The sequence below is a fragment of the Miscanthus floridulus genome, chromosome 16, assembly GCF_019320115.1.
Source record: "Miscanthus floridulus cultivar M001 chromosome 16, ASM1932011v1, whole genome shotgun sequence".
In the NCBI taxonomy this organism is placed as follows: domain Eukaryota; kingdom Viridiplantae; phylum Streptophyta; class Magnoliopsida; order Poales; family Poaceae; genus Miscanthus; species Miscanthus floridulus.
The window spans coordinates 117,752,719-117,776,817 of NC_089595.1; the positions used below are offsets into that span (position 1 = coordinate 117,752,719).

The 24,099-nt window shown below is 48.1% G+C and overlaps 1 protein-coding gene across 1 annotated transcript; it reads right to left on the minus strand.

The window, feature by feature from the left end:
- Positions 1-11,110: 11,110 nt before the first annotated feature.
- On the minus strand, positions 11,111-15,896 carry LOC136514311 (probable inactive receptor kinase At2g26730). The gene is made up of 2 exons (XM_066508294.1): positions 14,401-15,896; positions 11,111-11,955 (listed from the first exon to the last, which is right to left on the minus strand). The coding sequence occupies exons 1-2, from the start codon at positions 15,887-15,889 to the stop codon at positions 11,288-11,290; spliced, it is 2,157 nt and encodes a 718-aa protein (XP_066364391.1). The 5' UTR covers positions 15,890-15,896; the 3' UTR covers positions 11,111-11,287.
- Between the last annotated feature and the right edge of the window lie 8,203 nt (positions 15,897-24,099).

Consider the following 24,099-nt stretch of genomic DNA (forward strand, 5'->3'; position numbering starts at 1 on the left):
CATGGATGATTCCTCGCAAATGGAGTCTAAGTGGCTACACTTCGCCTAACATGGAGAATTTTCAAATTTTTATCTTGAGCCCCTTACATCCTTCTAGCAAGCCTTACTTGGCTAAGTCCAAGATCTGCGTACCCGTTAAACCGGTCGGCTTCGACTTTCACCGCTCAATTCACCAGTTAAACTAGTCGGCTTCGACTTCCACTGCTCGGATCACCAGTTAAACTGGTTAGATTACCAGTCAAATTGATCGACATTTCATTTTGTTGATTGGATTACCAGTTAAACTGGTCGGATTGCTAGATTAATTGTCTGGCTTCACGTTAAATTGTTTGGACCTGCTCAAGACGGTGTTGCTCAGCGGATACAAGACGCTCGTGGACTAGCTGTGGGGGGTATAACCCTAGGTACCCACGAAAATGGACATGGGCTATACCACCAGGGGAGGTCCAGCCCATAAGATCAAGGCCTACGGTGCTTGGCTCTAGTTGGCGTGCACCACAAGGCAATCAGAAGACATCCTGATGATGAAATAAGATATGTTCGGATATGATAGATATCTTATTCCTTGTAAATACTTACCATATATCTGAAAAGATCTAAGCCTAAACCGACTTGTAACCCTACCCCCAGACTATATAAGGCAGGTAGGGACCCCCTCGAATTCATCTGATATTCAATACAATCCACCAAAGACACATGACGTAGGTTATTACGTCGATCCGACGGTCCGAACATGTCTAAATCATTGTCTCTGTGCCCGTGTCACCATCTGGTTCCTATTACGCGCACCTCCATCAATCATCTACTATCATGGGTATACCCCTCAGTAGACTGTCGACTAGATTTCATCGACAGCGGGCGTGCCAGCAGCCGACTGAAGCTGTCATAGTGGATGGCGTCCGCGAAGTCCAGTGAATGGCAGCGCTCCCCCATCAGGATCCGCCGGCTCCACAGCGCTTCGCCCAATGACGCTGACACCCACCACTTGTCGATGGCTGCCCTATGCACGCACAGCGGCTTCGCCACCATGGACCTCGCCGTGGCCATCGACGTCGTCGTCTGGTGCTTCCTCCTCCTCTGCCCACCGGCACCGTGGTGGCATCGGAGGAGGCTCCGCGTCGCGCGCGACACGCACCGGGTGCACTCCGCCAACAGGTCCGACACCCTGCCCAGGAGCTCCTCGCTGTAGCCCGCCGCCATGCTTGGCAATAGGATTGGAACTAGTTGTACTACGTACAGAAGCGGCCCGATGGATGTGGAGCTGTGGTGGGTTTAAGAAGAAGAAGAAATGGTCACGGTGAATGACGAGGTGATCTGATCTAATCTATCAGGAAGGGCGCGGATATTTGGCATTTGACTATTTCCTTTCCTTTTACGTAGCCATAGTAGTAATTCTGAAATAAAATTTTCAATTTTATATTATCGTTCAGTGATCATCACATTTTAAATGCTGGTAGAAGGAAGTTAAAGCGTTCCAAGAATTAGAATTTGACCTTGAAAATTTTGATCTGATCTATCGCGCGGAATGTTTAGGATTTGACTATGCAACATGGATTTGTTTTATTTTGAACACTTTTTGTAAACTAATTTTAGATTTAATACTGTTTTAATTTTTTTTTCTAAAACTAACACTTTTGGCCGCTCCTATTTCCCTGGAGCGGCGAAACACCTGTGACGCGCCATGCATGGTGGCACGGTGAGGGGATGACGTGACGACAACTAGGGTGCTGACCTGTGACATGGCAGGTTCTACCGCGCCACCGATCTTGGCATGGCACTGACGCACCATAGCCCATGACGCGGCACTGACGTGCCAAGGCCCACGGCGCGGCAGGAGCTGGACGCAGAAAGAAGCAGACCAGCCTCGATTGCAATTAAACAGGAGCTGAACAACTACAAGTGCCGCGACACATTGAAACGAATATGAAGCAAATAAATGGAGTCTGTGCACAAGTTGACAAGTTGCCATATAACATTTTCATTGGTTCGACATAAATTCGACATAACTAACTAAGTCTGCAAGTTTCAGACGACAATATTCGTTCGACATAAGTTCGACATAACCAACTAAGTCCTAGGAGTATAAGGTTCCCTCGGATACCTCTGTCTCTTCGGATTTATAGGCAACACATTGAGAGTGTAGCCAACGTCGGTGTGGTCGCGTTGCTGGTGCCCTGCAAGTATATGATATGCCCGATTACTTATAATCTTTATGGTCGTTAGTTCATGGAGCCTATGTATTTAAAGAAACTACCTTTGTTACTACCTGTAAGGCTCCTTGGGTACCAAGCAAGGCACCACCTAGCTGAGACATGCCGATCTCGTCCTGCTACCAATCGTACCACTGGTGGTGCTATATGTGGAAGCCCGGGGGGGTCGTCGTCGTCATCGTCGTCGTCCTCGTTTGCAGGGTCCTTTCCAGCGCTATGATATGGTGGTGTACGCACTACGGAAGCAGCACCTATCACCGGCTGAGAAGAGCCGGCTAATGTCCTCAAAGAGCCAGAAGAAGTGCCACCCGACCGTGCCGGGTAATCGGGTTCCACCCAAGGAGTGTCCATGCAGCTCAACTTCTGAGCTAGCTTCCTACAGCTCCACTTCATCTTCTACATAAATAGATGTTAAAGTTAGTGTATTTCCCAAACACATATACAGTAAAGAAACATTTTCAGAACGGACAAGTTTATATTTACCTCCACAAAAGCCTCTAGAACGTCTGGTCCCTGTCCTCTAGACTCGTGAAGCCGAAACGCTGCTTCGTTGGACAGCCTTGACAATTGTGTCGCCTCATTACAGAAACGTGGTTGGATAGTTTTAGTACACATACTTAATACCAAATAGATAACAAATTGTACCATTCGAGTATCTTACCATGTATCTTTGAAGCGGGGCTCTCTATAGTTGTGTGTCGTCCCTAGTGGCAACGTCGTACATATCTTCGATCACATCTTCCTTGTCGTCCTCATCAATCGCCTCCTCAGTGTATGGGGGCTTGATATGTATCCTCGTAGACCTGTGAAGCCACCGCAGATACTCGTCGAATGTGTGCTGGTCGTGTGGGGGACCCGCATCGACCGACAACCGGTCCCTGGTCTGCCACAACTGGATGTACGCGTTGTATGTCATGCGCCAATCCTTGGTCTTGTACCTCTTCCTGCGGTCATACCTGCAACAAAACGATTGTTAGTTGTACTATACACACCTCTGAATTGTAGCTTTGTTATTAATCGATAACACACCCATCCAATTCTTGGTTGGTGGAGTAAAGCGGTGGTGGATAGCCTGTCATTCTTTCAAATCGCCTGCAAACCTTGATGGGCAAGTGAATCTCGACCACGTGGACAAAAATAAGAGGGACGTTGCAGTGATACTTGTCTGACTCATCCCTAGTGAAAGGACTTAGATAGTCCTAGAGCTCCAGAGCATCCCATGGACATCAATGCACCTGAATATTTCGTAATTGAGTTAGGTTGTGATATAGTATACATCGAACAAGACACATGTATGATAGTAAAGAGAGCGTAACCTGGTGCTATGTCAGGACATCGAGACAGTCCGTGTACTCTCTGTACTTGCGCCTCGCATTCCCTCTAACTAACTCTGCTTGCGTCCAGATATACAGAGCTATAGGGAGTGTATCTTGCTCGTTCCAATGCTGCATTGAACACGATAACGAATTAGCTATTAATAATTTCATCAATTATAACTGTTTCGAAGAATATAGTGAACCGAAGTACTTACAGGGAAACCAGTAATAAGGGGCCTTCCAACGGGCCATCGTTCCCAACACCAAACCTAGAGTAGGTAGGAGCAACCCCCAAGGTTCGCATACCCTGAGGTGTGATGGCAGGCAATGCATAGCTATCGATACGTCCATGCTAGGACTGCGCTGCCCCAGCTATACACCGCTATGTTATCCCACGACTGGCGTAGTATGTTAAGAAAGATCCAGCTGATGGTGTTGCCCGAGGCATCTGGGAATAGGAAAGCACCAAGGAAGTACCAGAGCCGCACTCTAGTGAACCTGTCGATCTGAGTCTCAACAGCCCGTGGGTCCAAGTAATCAAAGCGCTCTGTGATCCACGACGACGAAACACCAGAACTTTTCCAAAAATTCGCCAAAGAAAATGAGACCCGATGGCTATAGGAAAGCAATGCAAATATTAAATAGGCTTGAATTGCTCACTTATTTTTCTTGAAAACCTCGTCGTCCGATGGAAGAAAGCTAGTGAACTGAGCCAAAAGCTCCCTCCAGTGATCGTTGTCAACTATATCTATCACTGGAAGTTCCCCCAACCGAAGACCAAAGATAGCCTTCACGTCCTGCATGGTCAAGATCATCTCGCCGCAAGGTAGGTGGAACGTGTGGGTCTCAGGCCTCCACCTGTTATAAGAATAGAACGATTGTTAGTTACCTTAAATTTGTTATAAAAATGTTTACGTACAATGAAGGCACTCGCACATGTCTACAGCTGTAGTAAGTAGTGCTGGGTCAAGGGGCGGAAGACCGTAGTTGACAACACAGACAAGCTCGAGGAAGCTGGCACGCCGTATATACGACGCGTAATGCTCGTCCTACTGGTGCGCCCTGGTGTGCGTGCGGGGCCTCAAAGGAGGCAAGGGCACCTCTACGTCGGTGTCAGTCAAGAAGTGTGCTCGGTGCGAGTCGTAGTACTCCGCCTCAAGAAGGAGGTACAACGGGTGTTGCGTGGGAGAGGTCATCCTGTTACAATTTGATAAACAAAGGGTTAGAGTATTCAAATTAATAATATTCAAATTAACATTATGTAGCATTGTAAAATTTGAACTACTTGTTATGCAATCGAACACAATATGAAAGCACATGTATATATTCTAAGTTACATTAATAGACATATTAAATAACTTCACTAGAAAAATAAGCAACTTCTATGTATAGCTGTTCAGACACAAGACAACTAGAAGATGTCATAACTGCATTTGCTATATAGCTTTCTTTTCTTTTTCATTGTACTGTTGATTTAAAGTATATAATTTACACAATCTATAATTAGGGAGATGCTATAACTACATTTGTCATATAGCTTTCATTTCTTTCCTCCCATGATAGCCCGTTTTCATCCACCAGAAGCGACGGCTTTTCCCACTCGCTCCCCACATTTAAGCATTTACGACCAACTTGAAAAGACAAATTAAAGCCACGGCTTCGCGCTAGCGAGTACGCTAAAAGCTTCTTTGCCAACTTTAGAATAAAAACGAATACGGATAATACATGAAGCTATTCACGGCACCGCGCTAATGAGTATGCTAGAGGTTCCGTTACTAACTGCTATACGAAAATTGGTGAATGTATCTATGGGCGGGTGAACGTATCTATGGACAATTTAGGAAAACAAAACCATGGTTTCGTGCTGCTGAGTATGCTAAAAGCTTCTTTGCTAACTTTAAAATAAAAATAGATACAGATAATATAGAAAGATAACCATAGCCCCACGGTAATAATATATATACTAGAAGCTTCTTTGCCAACTCTAAAACGAAAGGTGATGAATATATTTTACAAAAGAAATTTAACGAAACATACACACAAAATTCATTGCACATGAGACTGTTGATATCCCTAACAAATACCTATGTGAATTTTACAAAAGCTCGCTGAATTTTACAAATACCTATGTGCGTGGAAGGAGGGCGCGGCGGGCGGCCGGAGGGGGTGGCGCGCCGACGATCGTGGCGCGTGCGGTCATGGCGGGACTGGCGCACCGCCGTGGCGGGCAGGCGCGGCGGCGGGCAGGCAGACAGAGGGATGACGGTTCGCGGGCGATATTTACCTGGGACTGCTGCGCCGTGGGCTATGGCGCGTCAGTGCCGCGTCAAGATCGGTGGCGCGACAGAACCTACCACGTCACCGGTCAGCGCCCCGGTCGTCGCCACGTCACCCCTCTTGCCGCGCCACCGTGCATGGCGCGGCACAGGTGTTTCGCCGCGCCAGGAAAATAGGCGCGGCCAAAAGTGTTAGTTTTGGGGAAAAAAATTAAAACAGTGTTAGATTGAAAATTAGTTTACAAAAAAGTGTTAAAAATAAATAAAAAATCACAACAGGCAGCTTTTGATGTTTTTGCTGTATTTTTCTTTTCCGTTTGTGTAGTTGTAATAGTATTTCTGAAATGGAATTTTGAATTAAAGTACAATGGTCAGATTTTAAAATGCTGGTACAAGGAAATTAAATGTGGTAAATCTTTTTATTTTGTAAAACTTTGACATAATTTCTGTGCTCTATGTGAACGAAGTTTGGAAACTGCTACCCACCTATTCTTTGAATGCCCCTTCTCCGGTCAGGTATGGAGTCAGGTTGCAGCGTGGCGCGGCTGCCAAAATTTGCGGCCGACGCAATGGACGGATGGGTCAGATTGCGAGGGTTGGTTCATGGCTGTGACCAGAGAAGGCACCAAGGCTGCGCCACTACAGCGGTCTGCTGTGAGCGGTAGCGCCTCTCGCGCTTGTAAGGGGGGTCACCTGGCCCCCGAAAACTCTCTCTTCTTAATCAATGATATGCCGGGCAACCGGATCTTTCAAAAAAAAAAAACTTTGACATAATTTTTATTACCATATACTAGTGCTGATCTTTTTTTATGCGTGTGACTTTTTGTTTCCAAATAAATGCAAGTGATATAATTTTATTACCACAAAGTGCTGATATTTTTTTATGCGTGTGACTTTTTGTTTCCACACGCAAACGATATTCCCAAATGATGCATGCACCGAAAGAAACGTTCGACAAGGGCGGGCTGTGCGTCTGATTTTATCTCTCCCGTGAAGAGTAGATTTGGAAATCTTTCTTTTCCTTTCCTAAACTAATTAGTTTGTTAACTGATTCAAAAAAAATTAAAAATCAATGGCTCAGATTTATTTGAGTTATTACCTCTACTAATTAGAAGGGAGTGCCCCATTGCCCATAAATATTTGCTTGGGATCGAATCCTGTGTCCAAGAGTGCAACCAAGAAAAAGCTATGTTTTTCAAGATCAGGCACTAAGGCCAGTCTCAATGGGGATTTCATAAAGTTTCATGGACATTAAATATGCTGACATGACACTGTCTTGATGAAGAGAGAGAAGATAAAAGTTTCATGGGAGTAGAGAGAGTTTTATGGGGATGAAACTCTTCTACACTGTTTCCAAAATATATGTGTGTTGGAAACTGGGAGATGAAACCCCCACTGAGACGGGCCTAATGGCTCAAATGGAGTATAAGTCAATGGTCAATGCAACTAAAAAAATGCTTGCTTGAGATAGGTTTTAAGAAGTTTACTAGTTAAGAGTCCCAAGGATGGAAGATTGTGGTGTGATAGCACTGCACGCAGCATCTTATCTTTCAGTTAATCTTGTGTTTAATGCAAGGACTAATCACGTGTAGGTTCAATTTCATGGAGGTTCAATTATTCATGCCTATTAGTGATCGGGTTCACAAAACCTTTAATTTGTGATCTCAGCAGCTTGAAAGTGTTTAAATTAAACGCAATCTCAATTTATATAAGTTGTAGTTGAGGAGTGTTATTAGAGATAGAGACATTGGTGTAAATCATTGCAACAACTTCTGTTGATTCATGTATAGGATAGTTGTATTCAATTTTAGCCCATTGAAATCTCTAGGGCGCACGTGCATGGCATCTATGTAGCCTACTTCGTAAATTCTCATGTTGTTTCGGCAACTAATATCCACCCCCCCCCCCCCCCCCCCCCCCCCCCCCCCCCCCCCGCTTAAGATTCAACTCTATCCTCTTGCTCGTCTCACGGGCCATTTGGAAGGAGAGGAACTGTAGGGTGTTCGAAAGTTCTGCACGACCGCCGGCGCAAATCTGTGCAGGCATTTTGGCCGAAGGAAACGTGTGGATCATGGCGGGTTTCTTCAAAAAAAAACCGATGGTGACCGCCGGCGCAAATCTGCTCAGGCATTTTGGCCGAAGGAAACGTGTGGACCATGGCATGTTTCCCCAAAAAAAGCGATGGTGCTCCTCAGTTTATTGAGGGCTTAAGATCATTGCTCCTGTCGTGCAAGTGTGTACCGATGCAGCGTGTGTTAGAATTCTGGGCTAGTTGTGTTCCTGGTGGTTGCGTCGTCCTCTGCGCGGCACGCCGACACCTTGCTCCACTGCTCCTCTCATCTAGACGATTGGTGTCTAGCTCCTTGTATTGTTTTCTCCTCTTAATGAAACACGTGTTAACAGACACGTTCTTAAAAAATGGTGGTGGCTCGAAAACGGTGCAGCGTGTGTTTTGTGCTCTAGGCAGACGGGGTTGCTATAGGTTGGGGAGTTGTTTTTTGTGTATCGTTATTTTAACTTTGTTTTTATTCTACATTATTACTTTTTTTTAGGTCAACTAGGGGGATCAAACCGATCCCAGCCTGATTTCATTCCACGCATCCCGACAAGCCAGTGAGTGAAAGGGTGCATATCACCTAGTACATGGGTGACCCATGAGAGGTCCAACAGAGTACAAAGAGGAGGGGAGAGAACAACGACATCAACACTAACAACATGATTCAACTACCAGCTCTACCTACTGACCGAAGCGAGTGCAATCACTACTTGCTAACATGTGCCATCACCAATGACGTATTCCGAAGAACCATAGCCCACATGCAGCTGTAAGGTACTGAGTTGGATCCAACAGACGACAACCAGGAGGCTATGAGGCGTTGAGTCGGAGCCAACAGACAGCAGCCGTGAGTAGCATCGCCTAGAAGCGCATCTGGGCTCCAACCAACAACCACCAACGCCATTTGAGAGAAGGAAGCCTCAAAGGGGAGGACCGCCAGGAGAACGAGGAGATCTAGAGAAGAGATCAAAGTCTCCGCAACCCATCATATGATGAGGCGGAGCACTCGGGCGATCCAAATGACGACAGAGCAAGTCGTTGATGGTGAGCACTTGACAACAAGCAGTGTTTGCAGACACCAAGGGGTAGGGGTAGTCAGATCGACAGGGCTGTTTGGTTCCTGCAGGAACTCCTAAATTCCTGTCACATCGAATGTTTGGACACATGCATGGAGTGTTAAATATAGACTAATTACGAAACTAATTGCATAACTTGCGACTAATTTGCGAGACGAATCTTTTAAGCCTAATTAGTCCATGATTTGACAACGTTGTGCTACAGTAACATATGCTAATGACAGATTAATTAGGCTTAAAAAATTCATCTCGGAAATTAGCCTCTATTTACGTAATTGGTTTTGTAATTAATCTATATTTAATACTTCTTATTAGTATCTAAATATTCGATGATGTGACATGATTTGCGAGACGAATCTTTTAAGCCTAATTAGTCCATGATTTGACAACGTTGTGCTACAGTAACATATGCTAATGACAGATTAATTAGGCTTAAAAAATTCATCTCGGAAATTAGCCTCTATTTACGTAATTGGTTTTGTAATTAATCTATATTTAATATTTCTTATTAGTATCTAAATATTCGATGATGTGACATGAATCTTAGGGAACCCACCACCCCCGAAGACTGGTGGCAGAGCAACCAGGGAGAGGACAAGGTTGTGCCGTGCGCGGCCGTGAAACAGGCGCGCTTGGTGTTGATGCCTTCGAGAACGAAAATGACGTCCTCGACGCCATCATCGATGGCCGAAACACCAGGCTCGTAAGGGCTTTCGCCCCGAGACCTGCCCAACGGATGCGTCAAGCCCAGAATGGCCTTCGCGAAGGGGGGAAGTGGAAACTACAGCGACGCCTCTAGGGAGGAATATGACGCTATTTGCGCCATCGACGCCAGCCTGAAGCAACAGGGAGGGTTTTCACCCATATTCCAAATGCCTACAGAAGCCCATCCTGAGCGCACCACGCCAAGCCAAACCTGAAGACGACGAGTCGACGCCGGAGTTGACCAGTGGCGCCGGAGCTTTTGTAGACGCGCCGGAGCCAACCTCCAGGCGGTTGTGACGGGACGCTGCGCGCCAGAGACCAGCTGATGGCGGGAGTCCTAGAAGCACGTGCTTGCCACCCAGCTTCAGCAGCGCCAAGAAGGGTGCCAGCGGGTGGTGCACGGGCATCGTGTCAATGACGTAGTCCAGCGAGTCGGCGGTCGCCGCCATGGCCGCGGCATCCGAGCTCACTAGGTACGCGTTCGCGCCCAGGTGGTCCATCGCCTCCGCGCGCTCGATGACGCCTGACTGGAACAGGAACCCACTGTCGGCAGGCGCCCATCGCGGTGTGCGGCCAGGGCCCACGAATCGTACGAGCCTGCGCCGTCTGCACGAACCAGGATCCAAGGAAGGGTGGCGGTTCGACGAAGATGAAGGCGCAGACGCACCCCCTCCTCTTCCGCTCGCACGCCGCGTATACCAACGCGCCTGTGCCGTCTCCGTGGACACGTCGCGCGGGGAGGGGGCGCCATGCCGGCGCTTCTGCCGCCGGGCGCTGCATCCCAGCAAGGCCAGGGCCTCACCCCCTCCTCTTCCGCTCGCATACCGTAGAGGGCTCAGCCTGGCGGGGCGCCGCCCGTGCATGGCAGATCCGGGGCGGAGGTCACCGGATCCGGATCCGGATCCGGACCCGGAGGGCATGGACATGGATCTGGCTCGTCTCCGGTCATCTTGTCCGGCGCCGGCCAACCTTCTTCACCAAAATCCAGATCTAGACAGGGAAAGAGGGGAGGAGAGGAGGGAGGTGGAGGAAGTTACTACGAAGGGGAGCCTTGTTGGGCGTCTCCGCGGGCCGCCGCCACCGCAAGCCGGAGAGAAGGGCGCGGTGGGGGGGTTTCGGCGGAGTCGCCCCCGAGTCGTGAATGATTGATCATTCAACCTGACCTACATTATTACTTCGTGAACCTACGGAATTGCTATGGCTTCTCTAAACAAGAAAAAGAAAGAAAAGAAACATGAGACAGTGCTTTACATGGCAATTTGGGAAAATCATTCTTTATTATTATGGAAACAGGGCGAAGCTAATTCTTCCATGAATAAACGCCAAGAGGCAGGGTGATGCCCATGTCGTGCCCAGTGTAATTCGCGGACACTCTTTCGAGTATACTGTATTTATTTAAGAGCATCCAAATGACAGTCATAACAATACAATTGGAGTGAGAATGCATATATTATTCGATTGACATAACAAATTAACAATGGATGCCTGACACTGAGGCGCTGCCAGGCTGAGTTTTTTCGATAAATAAAATGCCAGGGCGAGTCAGATATACCAACAAGACAACGAAAGTAACGCTAAAATTCGAGCAAAAGGAAACAATTTTGCCACAAGTGCGCGTCGCGTTGCACCGGCGGCGGCGGCGGCGGCGTCATGGCGTCGGGCCTCTGGACCGTTCCTCCTCCGACGCGCCCCTGGTCCCGTCGCTCTCCTCCGTGGTCGTGCGCCCGCCGCCGATTACCTCCTCGACCATCCTGACGACGTCCTGTGCACCGGGCCGCGCGTCGGGCGCGGTGGACACGCACGCCATGGCCACCTGCAGCAGCGCCACCATCTCCTCCTCCGCGGCGCCGCTGCCCGCCCGCACCAGCTCCGCGTCGAACACCTCGGCCGTCCACTCCTCGCGCACCACCGACTGCACCCACCGCGGGAGGTCCAGTGCTCCGCTGCCGGAGCCGTCCAGGGACCCGGACGCCGCGTGGTGCGCGGGGGACCTGCCCGTCAGGAGCTCCAGGAACAGCACGCCGAGCGCGTACACGTCGGACGCCAACGTCGGGCGGCGCGCGTCCGCCAGCTCCGGCGCGCGGTACCCGCCCCCGCTGCCGGGGCGCGCGGGCGCCGGCGGGAACAGCTGGTGCAGGCAGTAGTCGGACAGCGCGGCCGCGTCGGGGTCCGGGCGCAGCAGCAGGTTGGACGACTTGATGTCGCCGTGCGCCAGGCCGTGCGCCGCGTGCAGGTGCGCCACGCCCCGCGCTGCGCACAGCGCGGCACGCGTCCGCGCCTCCCAGTCCATGGGCGTCCGCCCGGTGCCGCGGCTCCCTGCGGTCCAAAATCGCGGCGTGTTATTAATTAGCATCTCCGACGCGCCGATAAATAAATGGTATACTAACTATCATGCAACAAAAATTCAGAGAAATTCAGACTCCAATCCATAAGCGGTGTACTAATCATGCATCAAAAATCCAGACTTTGTTCCTGTCACTAATTGAGGTGAGTCATGAATGGTTAAATAGTTTATAGGAGTGATAGATAACAGTACTGATGAATAAGGTTAGACAAACCATGAAGCATGAACATGTTCTACGAATAATAAAAAAATCCTCTGACTGGATACAGTGTACTAGTATTTTACATGAGCTAGTCACTGTCCATGCAGTCATCACCAGTGATGCACGCACAGTACCCTACTCCTTTTGAAATGCATTCGGGGAGCGAAATGGTCAAGGAAGAACAAAGCAGTTGCGGTAGTCCTAGAGGTCCTTTGGCGCAGAGCAGAAAAAGATAACAAATATGAACGACAAATGCACCAGGAAGCAGCGATGCAGGATAGCACACTGCTGCTGTGATCGCTAGTGCTACCAACTCCATGAATCACCTCGAATAATGCAGAATGATAGACCAGCAAACAGAGGGGAAAAAACATACCGGCCGGATGATTGGAAGGCATTGGCACTTATTAGCTACCATAGCACACGTACGACATGACAGCGCATCCGACGTTATCTTCGTTTGGCTTATAAGTCGTATTTTGTCAGTCAACGAGCAGTATTTTTCTTTCAAAATAAATCAGTCAATAGTACTTTCAGCGATGGCTTATCAGCCAAACGAACAGGACAAGCGACGAATCAAAACCTCGGCTTGCCGCCACCACAGACTTTGCATGGCCAGAGTTTTCAGACACTGATCGAGCAATCACAGTTCACAAGCTGGCTTTGGAAATGCAGGGTTAGCCAGGCAGCAAGGACCAGTTCGTTTCTGAATGGCGGCTGCCAGCTGGTGTGGTGCTGCACTCTGTTCTGCTACGCATAACTGACAAAGCGAAGGCATTGCACATGGTCAATTGGCCACAAGAATTCAAAGCCGAGGACGCCATCGCCGGATAAGCGATGGCTACGGAACCATAAATTCCAGATTTTCAGTCACTGTCAGATGATTGGCAGTAACCTACTTAACTAGCCATCAGGAATAATTGGAAGAAAAAAAAATGCTCCCACCCAGTCCCTTTCCCAGGATTGGAACATAGTACTACAGTAGACCATCCGCTGACGGAAAAGGCTGATGGAGTTGGAGAGCATACGCTAGCGGACCACAAGTTGCTTGAATGATTGGAGCCAAACGAGACGAAACAAGGCCCTGCCAGAACGAGTAGGCGCCACGCCACTCGATCAGCGCCAGTGACTTGGACAGTTCTCTAGATACGAGCATTTAAACCCTTGATGCCTAGTAGACATGGATAGATGGTGAAGTGAAGGCCAGTAGGAGTATTCCTGTTCCAACCTGAACCTTGTATGGTAATCCTCAAAGTTGTTGAGGCCGGTATTATTGCTTGGAAGTTGGAAGTTGGAAGTGGATGGCCATATACAGGGGCTGTTTGGTTGAACTTCTAAAATTTCTATCCCATCAAATGTTTGATATATACATGGAGTATTAAATATAGACTAATTACGAAATTAATTACACAACTTGCGACTAATTTATAAGACGAATCTTTTAAACCTAATTAATCAATGATTTGACAACGTGGTGCTACAGTAAACATGTGCTTATACCAGATTAATTAGGCTTTAAAAATTCGTCTCGAAAATTAACCTCCATCTATATAATTAGTTTATTATTAATCAATATTTAATGCTCATTATTAATATCTAAATATTCGATACGATGTATGAACGACTAAACCACCGAACCCGCATCCGTGGTGTTACAGTGATATACAACTACACTCCATGGTACTGTAGGTAAGCAGGAGCTGAGAGCTAGTAGCTGCTAGCATACTGTACAGTAGTAGACGTAGTCTGGTGCATGTCGGAAGTACGTAATGACGTGCCCTGCCTGGAACGGAAAGAGTGTAGTACAGTACTATCACCGTACCTGTGCACTGCGCGTTGCGTGCAGATGGAGCAAAATTCGTGCTCCATCCAAGCAGCAGCAGACAAACAATGTCCTCGTACTACAAGCTACAGTACTAGTACCACCGTACGTGTATGTCTGTATCGGTCGCAGGCAAATGATGCCGGCAATACGCGTCCGGCCTGTTCCCTAGCTGATTTCAGTCAGCCCTTATCAAATGGCTAACAGTGTTTTTTTTCCTCGCAATAGATCAACCATCAGCCAGCAGCTACTCCTACCTACCACGTAACAGCAGCAAGCGCTCCTACTCGCCCAGAGCAATGCCTTGCCTGCCTGCCATTGCGGCTGACTGGCAATGCAATGAAGGAATCATGCATGGCTGGAGCTAGTTTGGTGAGATGGATGAAAGCTCACCGTGGAGGCGGGCGGAGAGGCTACCACCGGGGAGGTAATCGAGGACGAGCAGCTTCTCGTCCTTGGAGTAGTAGTACCCACGCAACGGCACCAGGTTCCGATGCTCGACCGCCGCGGCCTCGACGCAGGCGGCGAACTCGCGCCGCGCCGCCGCCACGTCCCGCAGGCGCTTGACCACCACGGTGGTCCCCTCCTCCAGCACCGCCTTGTACGACGTGCCCAGGCTGCCCTTGCCCAGCACCTCCGCCGACGCGCGCAGAAGGTCCTCCAGGTCGAAGCTGTACCGGAGGTGGCCCGGCCCCTGCTTCCCCACGAACACCAGCCGCCCACGCTCCGCGCCGCCCGCCGCCGCCGCCGCAGCGCTGATGTCCTTGGAGGAGGATGTGAAGTCGCCGCCGGTCAGGTCCCCCGACGGCGTCGACGGGGTCAGCCCGCGCGTGGGCGGCGTCGCCTTCGCGTCCGCCGACGCCGCCTCCGAGTGTCGACGGTGCCGGTGCGCCGCGCACAGGGCCAGGAGGAGAAGCGCCAGCAGCGCCGCCGCGCCGCACCCCACCGCGATGGCCACGATCGCCGCGCCGGAAAGCTTCCGTTTCTTCGTCTCCTTCCCCGGCGCCGGGACACCGCCGGGCGGCGGGGACGGCGAGGGGCACGGGCGGTCGACGAGCGGCGCGCCGCAGAGGCCGGGGTTGCCGACGAACGACTCCGGCGGGAACCGTGCGAGGGAGGCGGGGATGGGTCCGTCGAGGTCGTTAAACGAGACATTAAACACCTCCAGCTTCGTTCCGGCGCCGCCGCCGACGCTCCCATTAGGCAGGCCACCGGAGAGTCGGTTCCGGTCGAGCATGAGCGATCGTAGCCGGGGCATCCCCACGAGCAGCTTGTCCGGAACGTGTCCCGAGAGTTGGTTGCGCGAGAGCGCGAGGTGCTGGAGCGCGGGCAGCATCCCCGCGGCGAGCCCCGGCGGGACGGCGCCCGACAGCAGGTTGCCCTGGAGGTAGAGCGCGCGGAGGCGCGGGAGCGCGAGCACGTCGGGCGGGACGGGGCCCGCGAGGCGGTTGTCGCGCAGCGACAGGACCTGCAGGTTCTGGAGCTGGGCGAGCGTGCCGTTGGGGACGACGCCGACGAGGCCCACGCCCGGGAGGTGGAGCTCCGTCACCGTGGAGTTGGAAACGTCGCAGCGGACACCCGTCCAGGAGCAGGTGGGGAGGGAGGTGTTCCACTGCAGTGGACGCTCGTGCGGCGTCGCTGATAGGAACGCCTGCAGCGCCGACCGCTCCCGCTCCGGCGGGTCTGCGGCGACCAGGGAGAGGGACAGCGCCAGCAGCAGCGCGGGCAGCGTGGGCGCGCGGCGGCCCATTTGGATGGGTGGGAGAGGGAGAGCCGGAGAGGAGAGTGGCTGAGTGGCTACGGGTCTACGGGGCGCTGGGGCTGGGTGGACGCGCCGGAGACCGAGGCATTGCTTGAGCCTTGAGCCGGCCGTTGTTGTCATCGGAGCAGAGCAGGGTTAGTTGGCTTTTTAAGAATGCGTGGCGGGCGCGGGAGGGAGAGGTGGTTCTGGTTCGGTATCTGGCTCGTGTGGGGGCCGGGCCCGGGCGGATTGGTAGCCGCCCAAGCTGGCCTGACACGGTTGTGTCAGCTACGGCCGTTTGGCTTGGGCCAGTTTAGATGCGAATTTTTTTGCAAAATATAAATGTAGCATTTTTCGTTGTTATTTGGTAATTAGTGTCCAATCATAATCTAATTAGGCTTAAAAGATTCGTCTCGTAGATTTCGTCTAAACTGTGTAATTAGTTTTATTTTTTATTTATATTTAATGCTTCATGCATGCGTCTAAAGATTCGATGTGACGAGGAATCTTGAAAAATTTAGCAAAATGAAGTGGAACTAAACAGGGCCTTGCTAAATCTTGACTGAAACTCGCTGAAAAATATTGTTTTGACTGAATTGTTGTGAGAGAAAAATATTATTTCGTCTGGAAAAAAAAACAAGCCTAACAAAGTGAATATGTGGTAAGCTGGCGCGCGCACTTGGGTGTAGAGTATGTGCGCATGCAGAATTGGAATAGCAGATCGTTCAGCGGCGCTTTCAGGCTGACCGGCAACGGCGGCGGTTGGGTGGAACTGGAATGTTATGGTGGTAGGGGCGCCGGATGCAGTCATAAAAGCAGCGCTGCTGCGATGCAATCTGAAGAAGGGAACAGCCGATGCCGATCGTACAGCAGGAACGCCCCCCTGCCGTGGCTCGGTACGTACGCACAGTAGTCGGTAACCAATTGGCCACTCTGCTTGCCAGCCCAGCCGTGGGGCGGAAGCGATGGATCGATGCCCGGGCCCGGCGTGTCGCGGCCGGCCGGCCGGCCTTGTGAGGGTGTGAGCTGTGACGAGTGACAACAGCGACGCTGTGTCATCATGGCGGATTGGCGGCCTCCACCTGGCAAATTGGCAATCATGGGAATCCGTCCCCATCTTGGAAGCAGACTGCGATAGTATCCAGCAGGTGCTTGGGATGGGAATGGGACGCGTTCCACTTCCAGTTCCAGCCGAGGCGGCCGAGCAGCACCGGGAGTCGAGTCGGGGTCGCCGGCTCGCGGCGCACGCTACGGCCTCGCCCTGGATGGACGCCGCCGACGCCCTGTCACGTCCCAATTCAAGTGTTCGGATAGTAATAATAGAATAAATTATAGAAGTTCTTCGTAATTCACGAGATAAATTTATTAAGCCTAATTAATCTATCATTAGCATATGTTACTGTAGCATCACATTGTTAAATCATGAGCGAATTAGGCTTAAAAAAATTCGTCTTACAATATAATTAGTTATTTTTTAGTTTTTATTTAATACTGCATGTATGAATCCACGTATCCAATCGGAGAGAGAGTAAACTCTATGGATAAACTAGACAACGACTGCTCCAAGTTTCTAGCCAAAACAAACAAACAAACGGACAAATTTGAAGAGGACAGAGGGAGACCGGCGGATGTGATGTGAACGGCAGCCGGCGACGGCGCTGCGGTACGTACGTGCCACCTGCCAGACAGGAGACAGCCGGCACGGCCAGAGCTTCGTCGAGGTTCATTCAGAAGGGAATCCCTGTGAGGCAGTGACGGGAGACGGGACCGCATGCCGGATGGATCCTCTGCTCGATTCTAGTTCTAGCCCTGGCCCCTGCTGGGTGGGTGGTTCGGAACGGAAGCAATGGATCGACCAGAGCATACGGCTCGCATAGCTGACACTCTCCACCGACGGTCTAGGGCCTTGTTTAGATGCAAAAAATTTTGCAAAATGACTACTGTAGTATTTTCGTTGTTATTTGATAAATAGTATCCAATCATAGTCTAATTAGGTTTAAAAGATTCATCTCGTAGATTTCGTCTAAACTGTGTAATTAGTTTTATTTTTTATTTATATTTAATGCTTCATGCATCCGTCTAAAGATTCGATGTGACGGGGAATGTGAAAAATTTTGCAAAATTTTTTACAAACTAAACTGGCCCTAGGCTAATTAGCAGCACCCGCGCCCCTTGTTTCTTGCATTGTTTGGCCCCCTTTTCACTTTCAGCAATCAGCATCCAGCCGGCTCTCGTCATGATGGCGGCTCCGTCGCCTCGGGTACCAAAACATTCCTTCGTCTCTCGTCGTGATGACGTTTCCTTTTCTCTAAACAAACGAAACGAAACGATTATACTATGGGGGTGTTTAGATCCCACCCAAAATCTAAAATTTTTCAAGATTCCCCGTCATATCGAATCTTGCGGCACATGTATGGAGCAATAAATATAGGTAAAAAGAACAACTAATTGCACAGTTTGCCCGTAATTGACGAGACGAATCTTTTAAGCCTAAATAGTCCATAATTGGACAATTTTTGTCAAATACAAACGAAAGTGCTACAGTGTCCATTTTCCAAACTGGAAGAGATCTAAACACCCCCTATCTGAGATACCAAAACATTCCTTCTTCTCTTTTCTTTTTCTTATACTCCCTCCGTTCTATAATATAAGCTAAATAAAATTCTAAAATATAGGTACATATCAGCTTCCACGCCGATTAGTTTGAAAACATTCCCACAGTACATAGCACATGCCCCAACCAATCCCTTATATTTAGGAAGCAATCTGATTGGGAGAGAGAAGATGGCCTGATTTTCCTTTTTTCCTCGGTCTCACATTCTTCCCTAAGTCATGCGTTAATATTGATGCTAAAAACTATATGACTTATACTAAGGAACGGAGGGAGTATATGATAATGCACGTTCGATCAGAACTTTTCATTGTTATGAAACAGTGTACCTCTTAAACGTAGATCAGGGGGTAAACATTTTACTTAGATATAGAAATTGGTTCCTCTACTTCACCCTGGCACAGTTGCGCCGCAGCCGCGTGGACGTCGGTGTCGTGGGAGCTCGGCGCGGTGGAGTCCAGCGTAGTGGTGGCGATGTAGAGGCGACGATGGCAAAGTCAGTAGGTCTTCCCGTTGTTGGCAACACTCTCTTTAGATCGGGTTAGGTTTAGCTGTTGGTGGGTCACGGCGGCTCTAGTCAACCTCATAGTCAGAGCCCTGATCTCCACCTCTCTTTATAGTGCTGTGCGATAGGGGCCCACCAACCATATTAGGGTTAGGCACCCCCGATCAGGGCGCAGATCTAAGGGCCCAATAGACCATTGAGCCTATTGGTGGAGATCAACTAACATTCTCCCCCTTGATCTGACTACCATCGTTCAATTTCATATCATTTACTTTTGTTCGTTTGATTACAGATTAGCCCATAGAGCATGTTTCATCGCCACAGTCAATTATCGATAGATTTAACAGCTACAACACACCACTCTATTTTGAAATAGATACTTAAATTTGGGCCTTCTTTTGTCCAGAAATTATAGGCTTTCCCTTAAACCCATGCTAGCTACATATTCTCTGAACACGTTGGGTGGTAAGCCTTTTGTAAGCGGATCCACGAGCATCTTTTAGGTACTTATATGCTCAAGACTTATGACATGATCCCAGACTTTATCTTTCACAACATAATACTTTATGTCAATGTGTTTGGCAGCACCACTTGACTTATTGTTGTGAGCATACTGTACTGTCGGATTATTATCGTAGTATAACTTAAGTGGTCTATAGATGTCATCAACCACCTTTAAACCGGGTATGAACTTCTTTAGCCAGTTTATCTGCCCCATTGCCTCATAACACGCTACAAACTAAGCATACATTATGGACGATGTAGTAACGGTTTGCTTTGAGCTTTTCTATGAAATAGCTCCCCATGCAAGAGTGAATACATATCCAGACGTGTATTTCTATCATCTCCTGCATAATCAAAATCTGAATATTCCACTATTTAGAGTGAATCTAATCTTCTATACGTCATCATGAGGCTTTTCTTTCGTTGCAAATAACGCAAGACTTTCTTTACTATTTTCTAGTGTTCTGTTCTAGGATTGCTCTGGAATCTGCCAAGTAACCCGGTAACAAATGTTAAGTCAGGACACGTACATACTTGAGCATATTGTAATCTTTCGACAGCTGGAGCATATGGAACCATTTTCATTTGATCGATCTCATACTGATTCCTGAGGCATTGAAAATCATCATATATGTCGTCCTTGACTATAGGAGCAGGTGAGGAACTACATTTGTGCATACTGAATTTCTTTAAGATCTTTTCTATGTATGCCTTTTGTGATAGTCCTAATACCCCTTTACTTCTGTCTCGGTGAATCTCGACCACCAAGATCTTTCATATCAAATTTTGAGGACAAAAACTTCTTTGTCTCTAGTAGTAGACTGACATCACTACTAGCAAGTAAGATACCATCCACATATAGGACAAGGAAGATAAACTTCTCATTCTTAAACTTTGCATAGACACAATTGTCCTCAACATTCTCTTTAAACCCAAAATTCATTATTGTCTGATCAAACTTCAAGTACCACTGTTTTGAAGCTTGTTTTAATCCATAAATGGATTTCTTTAGGCGGCATCCCATTCGTTCTTTTCCTTCCAAAATAAAACCTTTTGGTTGTGCCATGTAAACATTTTTCTCAAAGTCTCAATTAAGAAATGTCGTCTTTACATCCATCTGATGTAAATCTCAATCGTAATGTGCCACTAATGTCATTATGATTCTAAAGAAATCTTTATATGAGACTAGAGAAAAGGTCTCATTGTAATCAATTCCTTCTCTTTGCGTAAAGCCTTTTATCATAAGTCACACTTCATATCTCTCTATATTCTCTTGAGAGTCAAGTTTTGTTTTGTAGACCCATTTACAATCTACTGTTTTGTCTCCTTTAGGAATTATTTCCAAGTCTCAAACTTTATTGGCATTCATAGATTTCATTTCATCTTCTATGGCCTTAAGCCACTTTGATGAATGATCACTTCTTATGGCTTCTTCAAATGAGGTGGGATCATCCTCCATTTAAAATTTCTTAGTATTGTATACTTCATAGTCAGCAGGAATAGCTGATTTTCTAACTCTTTGAGACCTTCTAGGGGCCTCCACATTTGGCACATCTTCTGTTTAAGGCTGTTGTTGCTCCCCCTCATGTGTGGCAATAGGTTCTACAGGATCCTGAAGAACAGGTTCCTCATCATCATTCATTGTTGCCACAGGCGGAATAACAACAGGTGCTGACACCACAGTATCTTGCACTATCGGTGCAGCGACAGCAGATAGTGAGAAAAATGGCTCATGAATCATCGGAGTGAATGCATACACCCACTTCTCTTCAAGGTCAAATTCTCGAGCTACCATGCTCCCCCTCAATATTTCATCCTTTAGGAAGACAGCGTGTCTCATTTTTACAAACTTTGTATGTCTATCTAGACAATAGAAACGAAAACATTTTGAATTTTTTGGGTAGCCAATGAAATGACAACTTACTATTTTGGGATCCAGCATCTCAATGTTTGGGTTAAATACTTTAGCCTCAGCAGGACTCCCCCATAAATGTAAGTGGTTTAGTGAGGGTACTCTTCCTATCCATAACTCATACGGTATTTTGGACACCGACTTACTTGGTACTCTATTGAGAATATGAATGACGGTTTTTAACGCCTCCATCCACAGGCTCACGGTAAGGTGGAGTAACTTATCATACTGCGCACCATATCCATCAGGGTACGATTGTGTCTTTCAGCTACTCCATTCTGTTGAGGTTCGTCCGGTGTAGAATACTAGGCTACTATGCCATTCTTCTGTAAGAACCTTGCAAAAGGTCCAGAAACTTGGCCATATGGGGTATGCCGACCATAGTACTACCCCATGATCGGACCTGACTATCTTAATCTTTAAATTGTGTTGGTTTTCAACTTCTACCAATGGGAGTAATCATCTATGAATGTTATGAACGAATCATAACCATCCACACTCTTTACAGGAAACAGACCACAGATGTCTATGTGAATAATCTGTAAAATTTCAGCACTTCGTTTGGCATCTTTCTTAATTTTCTTTACATACGTTCCTTTTATGTATTCTCTGCATTGTTCTAAATCTGATGACTCTAATGGAGTAAGAATATCATTCTTAACTAGTCTTTCTATTCCCCTCCTCAAAATATGGCTTAAACGACAGTGCTATAATTTCGACGACATATCGTGAGCTCTCTTTCCTTTTCTATTTACATCCGTAGACGAGGATACATTCTCTTTGTCGCATGCAATGTTCCCATCATCGCATACAACATTCACATCATCACGTAGTGATAACAAATAGTATGTGCTCTCTTATGCCACTATTTTTCAGAGTACCTCACTATCACCAGCTGCTTTATCAGCTGAGTAGCATATATCTTTGAAGAGCCAGTGAACTGACTCTTTATTCTATCGAGATACTCGGTGACCGTGTTACACTCTAGGATTGAGCCCATAATTGTAGGCTCAATCATTTTCTTTATCACAGCCAAATATTTCTTGTTGGCAGTGACCCACTTCCTATGCTCAAGGTCATAGGACATCTTTTGGGATTCAAAACCCCTCTCTTTAGTTGTCCAAGTGGCATCAGCCTCGTTTGTCTCTCTCACCAGTGCCACATGCTCAGTGGGACACGGTGAGGTGACTACCCAGTCCACCTCAGTCAAGATGAAGGCCAGGTTAATCTTTTTCTTAACATAAAAAAATAACAACAATTGCATGTCTTGATTCCAACATTGATTAAAATTAAAACATACAACTATTCTTGTACACTAATTCTACATCACCGTTGGGTAGAAATAGAATTAATGCATAAAATTATTAAAATTACGATATTGTTATTAACAATGTTGGTAAGAAAATAACAACATCATAATCATGTCAAAATCTCTTTTTCCCAATTAAATATCATGTTGGTTCAAAATAACTAGAGAATAAACAATTTCTTTAGCCGCGGAAACATGAAAAAATTCATTATCTATTTTTTAGAAGCATTAAACTTTTCTCAAATATTCTCTGAAAAATTATCCCGTTGGTTCAAATTTTAACAGAGATATTAAACTAGACAAAATTCTATCAAAATTTGCTTCTAAAAAGAAGAAAAACAAAACTCTGTGTTTACTATTCTTTCGGCCTGGCACAGAAAATTTCCCCGCGGCCCAGCTGGCAACAGCAGCGCACGTGTCCCAACAACGCGCGCAGCCTACGAAATCGGCCCGGCCTGGTCTGCTGACGCGCGCGCTGTGCCTCATAGGCCACAACCTGGGCCTGAGCCAACAAAGCCACCTGCCCACGTGCTCCCTCCTAGGCCGGACCCCGGTCCGATTAGCGCTGGCCGTTCATCTGAGATCGACGGTCGTCCACGCGTATCGGGAGATCAAAAGTGCGTCGCGGCCGGTGCCCCAAAACCCTAATTCCATTTCGCATTCACTCTCTGCTTCCCTCTCTTCGCTCTCTCACGCCGAACCGGCGTCAGCAGCGGTGGCCACGGTGGCCGTCGACACCGGTGAGGAAGACAGCCACCGGACCAAGTCCGGCTCTCCTTTCTTTCTCTTCCTTTCTCTTCCCTTTCCCCTTCTCTTCCTTAGCACGCAGCCGGTTGCTTCCTCTCTCAGCCCCGCAGTGCAAAGAGCGAGCACAGAGAGCAAAACAGCCATGGCGCCGTTGTCGGCCCCCTCGCCGGTGCACGCGCTCCCCAATAGGTGAGCACGCCGCCATCGAGCGGCCTAGCGGCGGTGCCCTACCGCGCCATGAGGGCCGTGCCCTAGCGGCAGCGACGCCTTATTCTCATGCGCCCGCGAAGCGGCAGCGTGCTTGTTCATCCCACGCTGCAGCGGTGTTAGCAGCGGTGAGGTAGGCCTCTGCCCTTCCCTTTCTTCTTCCCCTTCTAGATCTGGGTCTTGCGATTGGGGATTAGGGTTAGGGTTAGGGTTTCATTTGGGTTAGGATTAACCTAATTTGGTTTTTCTTTCGGTTTTGATTCGAGATCGGTGAGATAAGCCCCTTCCCCTCTTCTCATTCTTCTCTTTTGGATCTTTCTTTTCTTTTTGGAGTTGAACCGATTTGGGGTTGTGGTTAGGGTTAGGGTTACTGTTCTTCTTCCCCGATGGGTTAGGGTTCGATTGAACTCTCTTCATCTCGATTTCTTTCCTAATTAGGGTTAGGGTTTGACTCACTGAAGTCACTATTCATCTTTCCCAGCGAGTGCTTCGTGGGTTAGGGTTCGGCTTCGCGTGCCGAGACCCCCTTTTTTTCTTAGATCCGAACGGGCTCTGT

Excerpts from the sequence above, each read along its gene's own strand:
- LOC136514311 (XM_066508294.1), bottom strand. The coding sequence starts at position 15,889 with ATGACAACAACGGCCGGCTCAAGGCTCAAGCAATGCCTCGGTCTCCGG. Across the intron at positions 11,956-14,400 it reads CCTCTCCGCCCGCCTCCACG|GGAGCCGCGGCACCGGGCGG; the intron begins GTGAGCTTTCAT and ends TTTGGACCGCAG.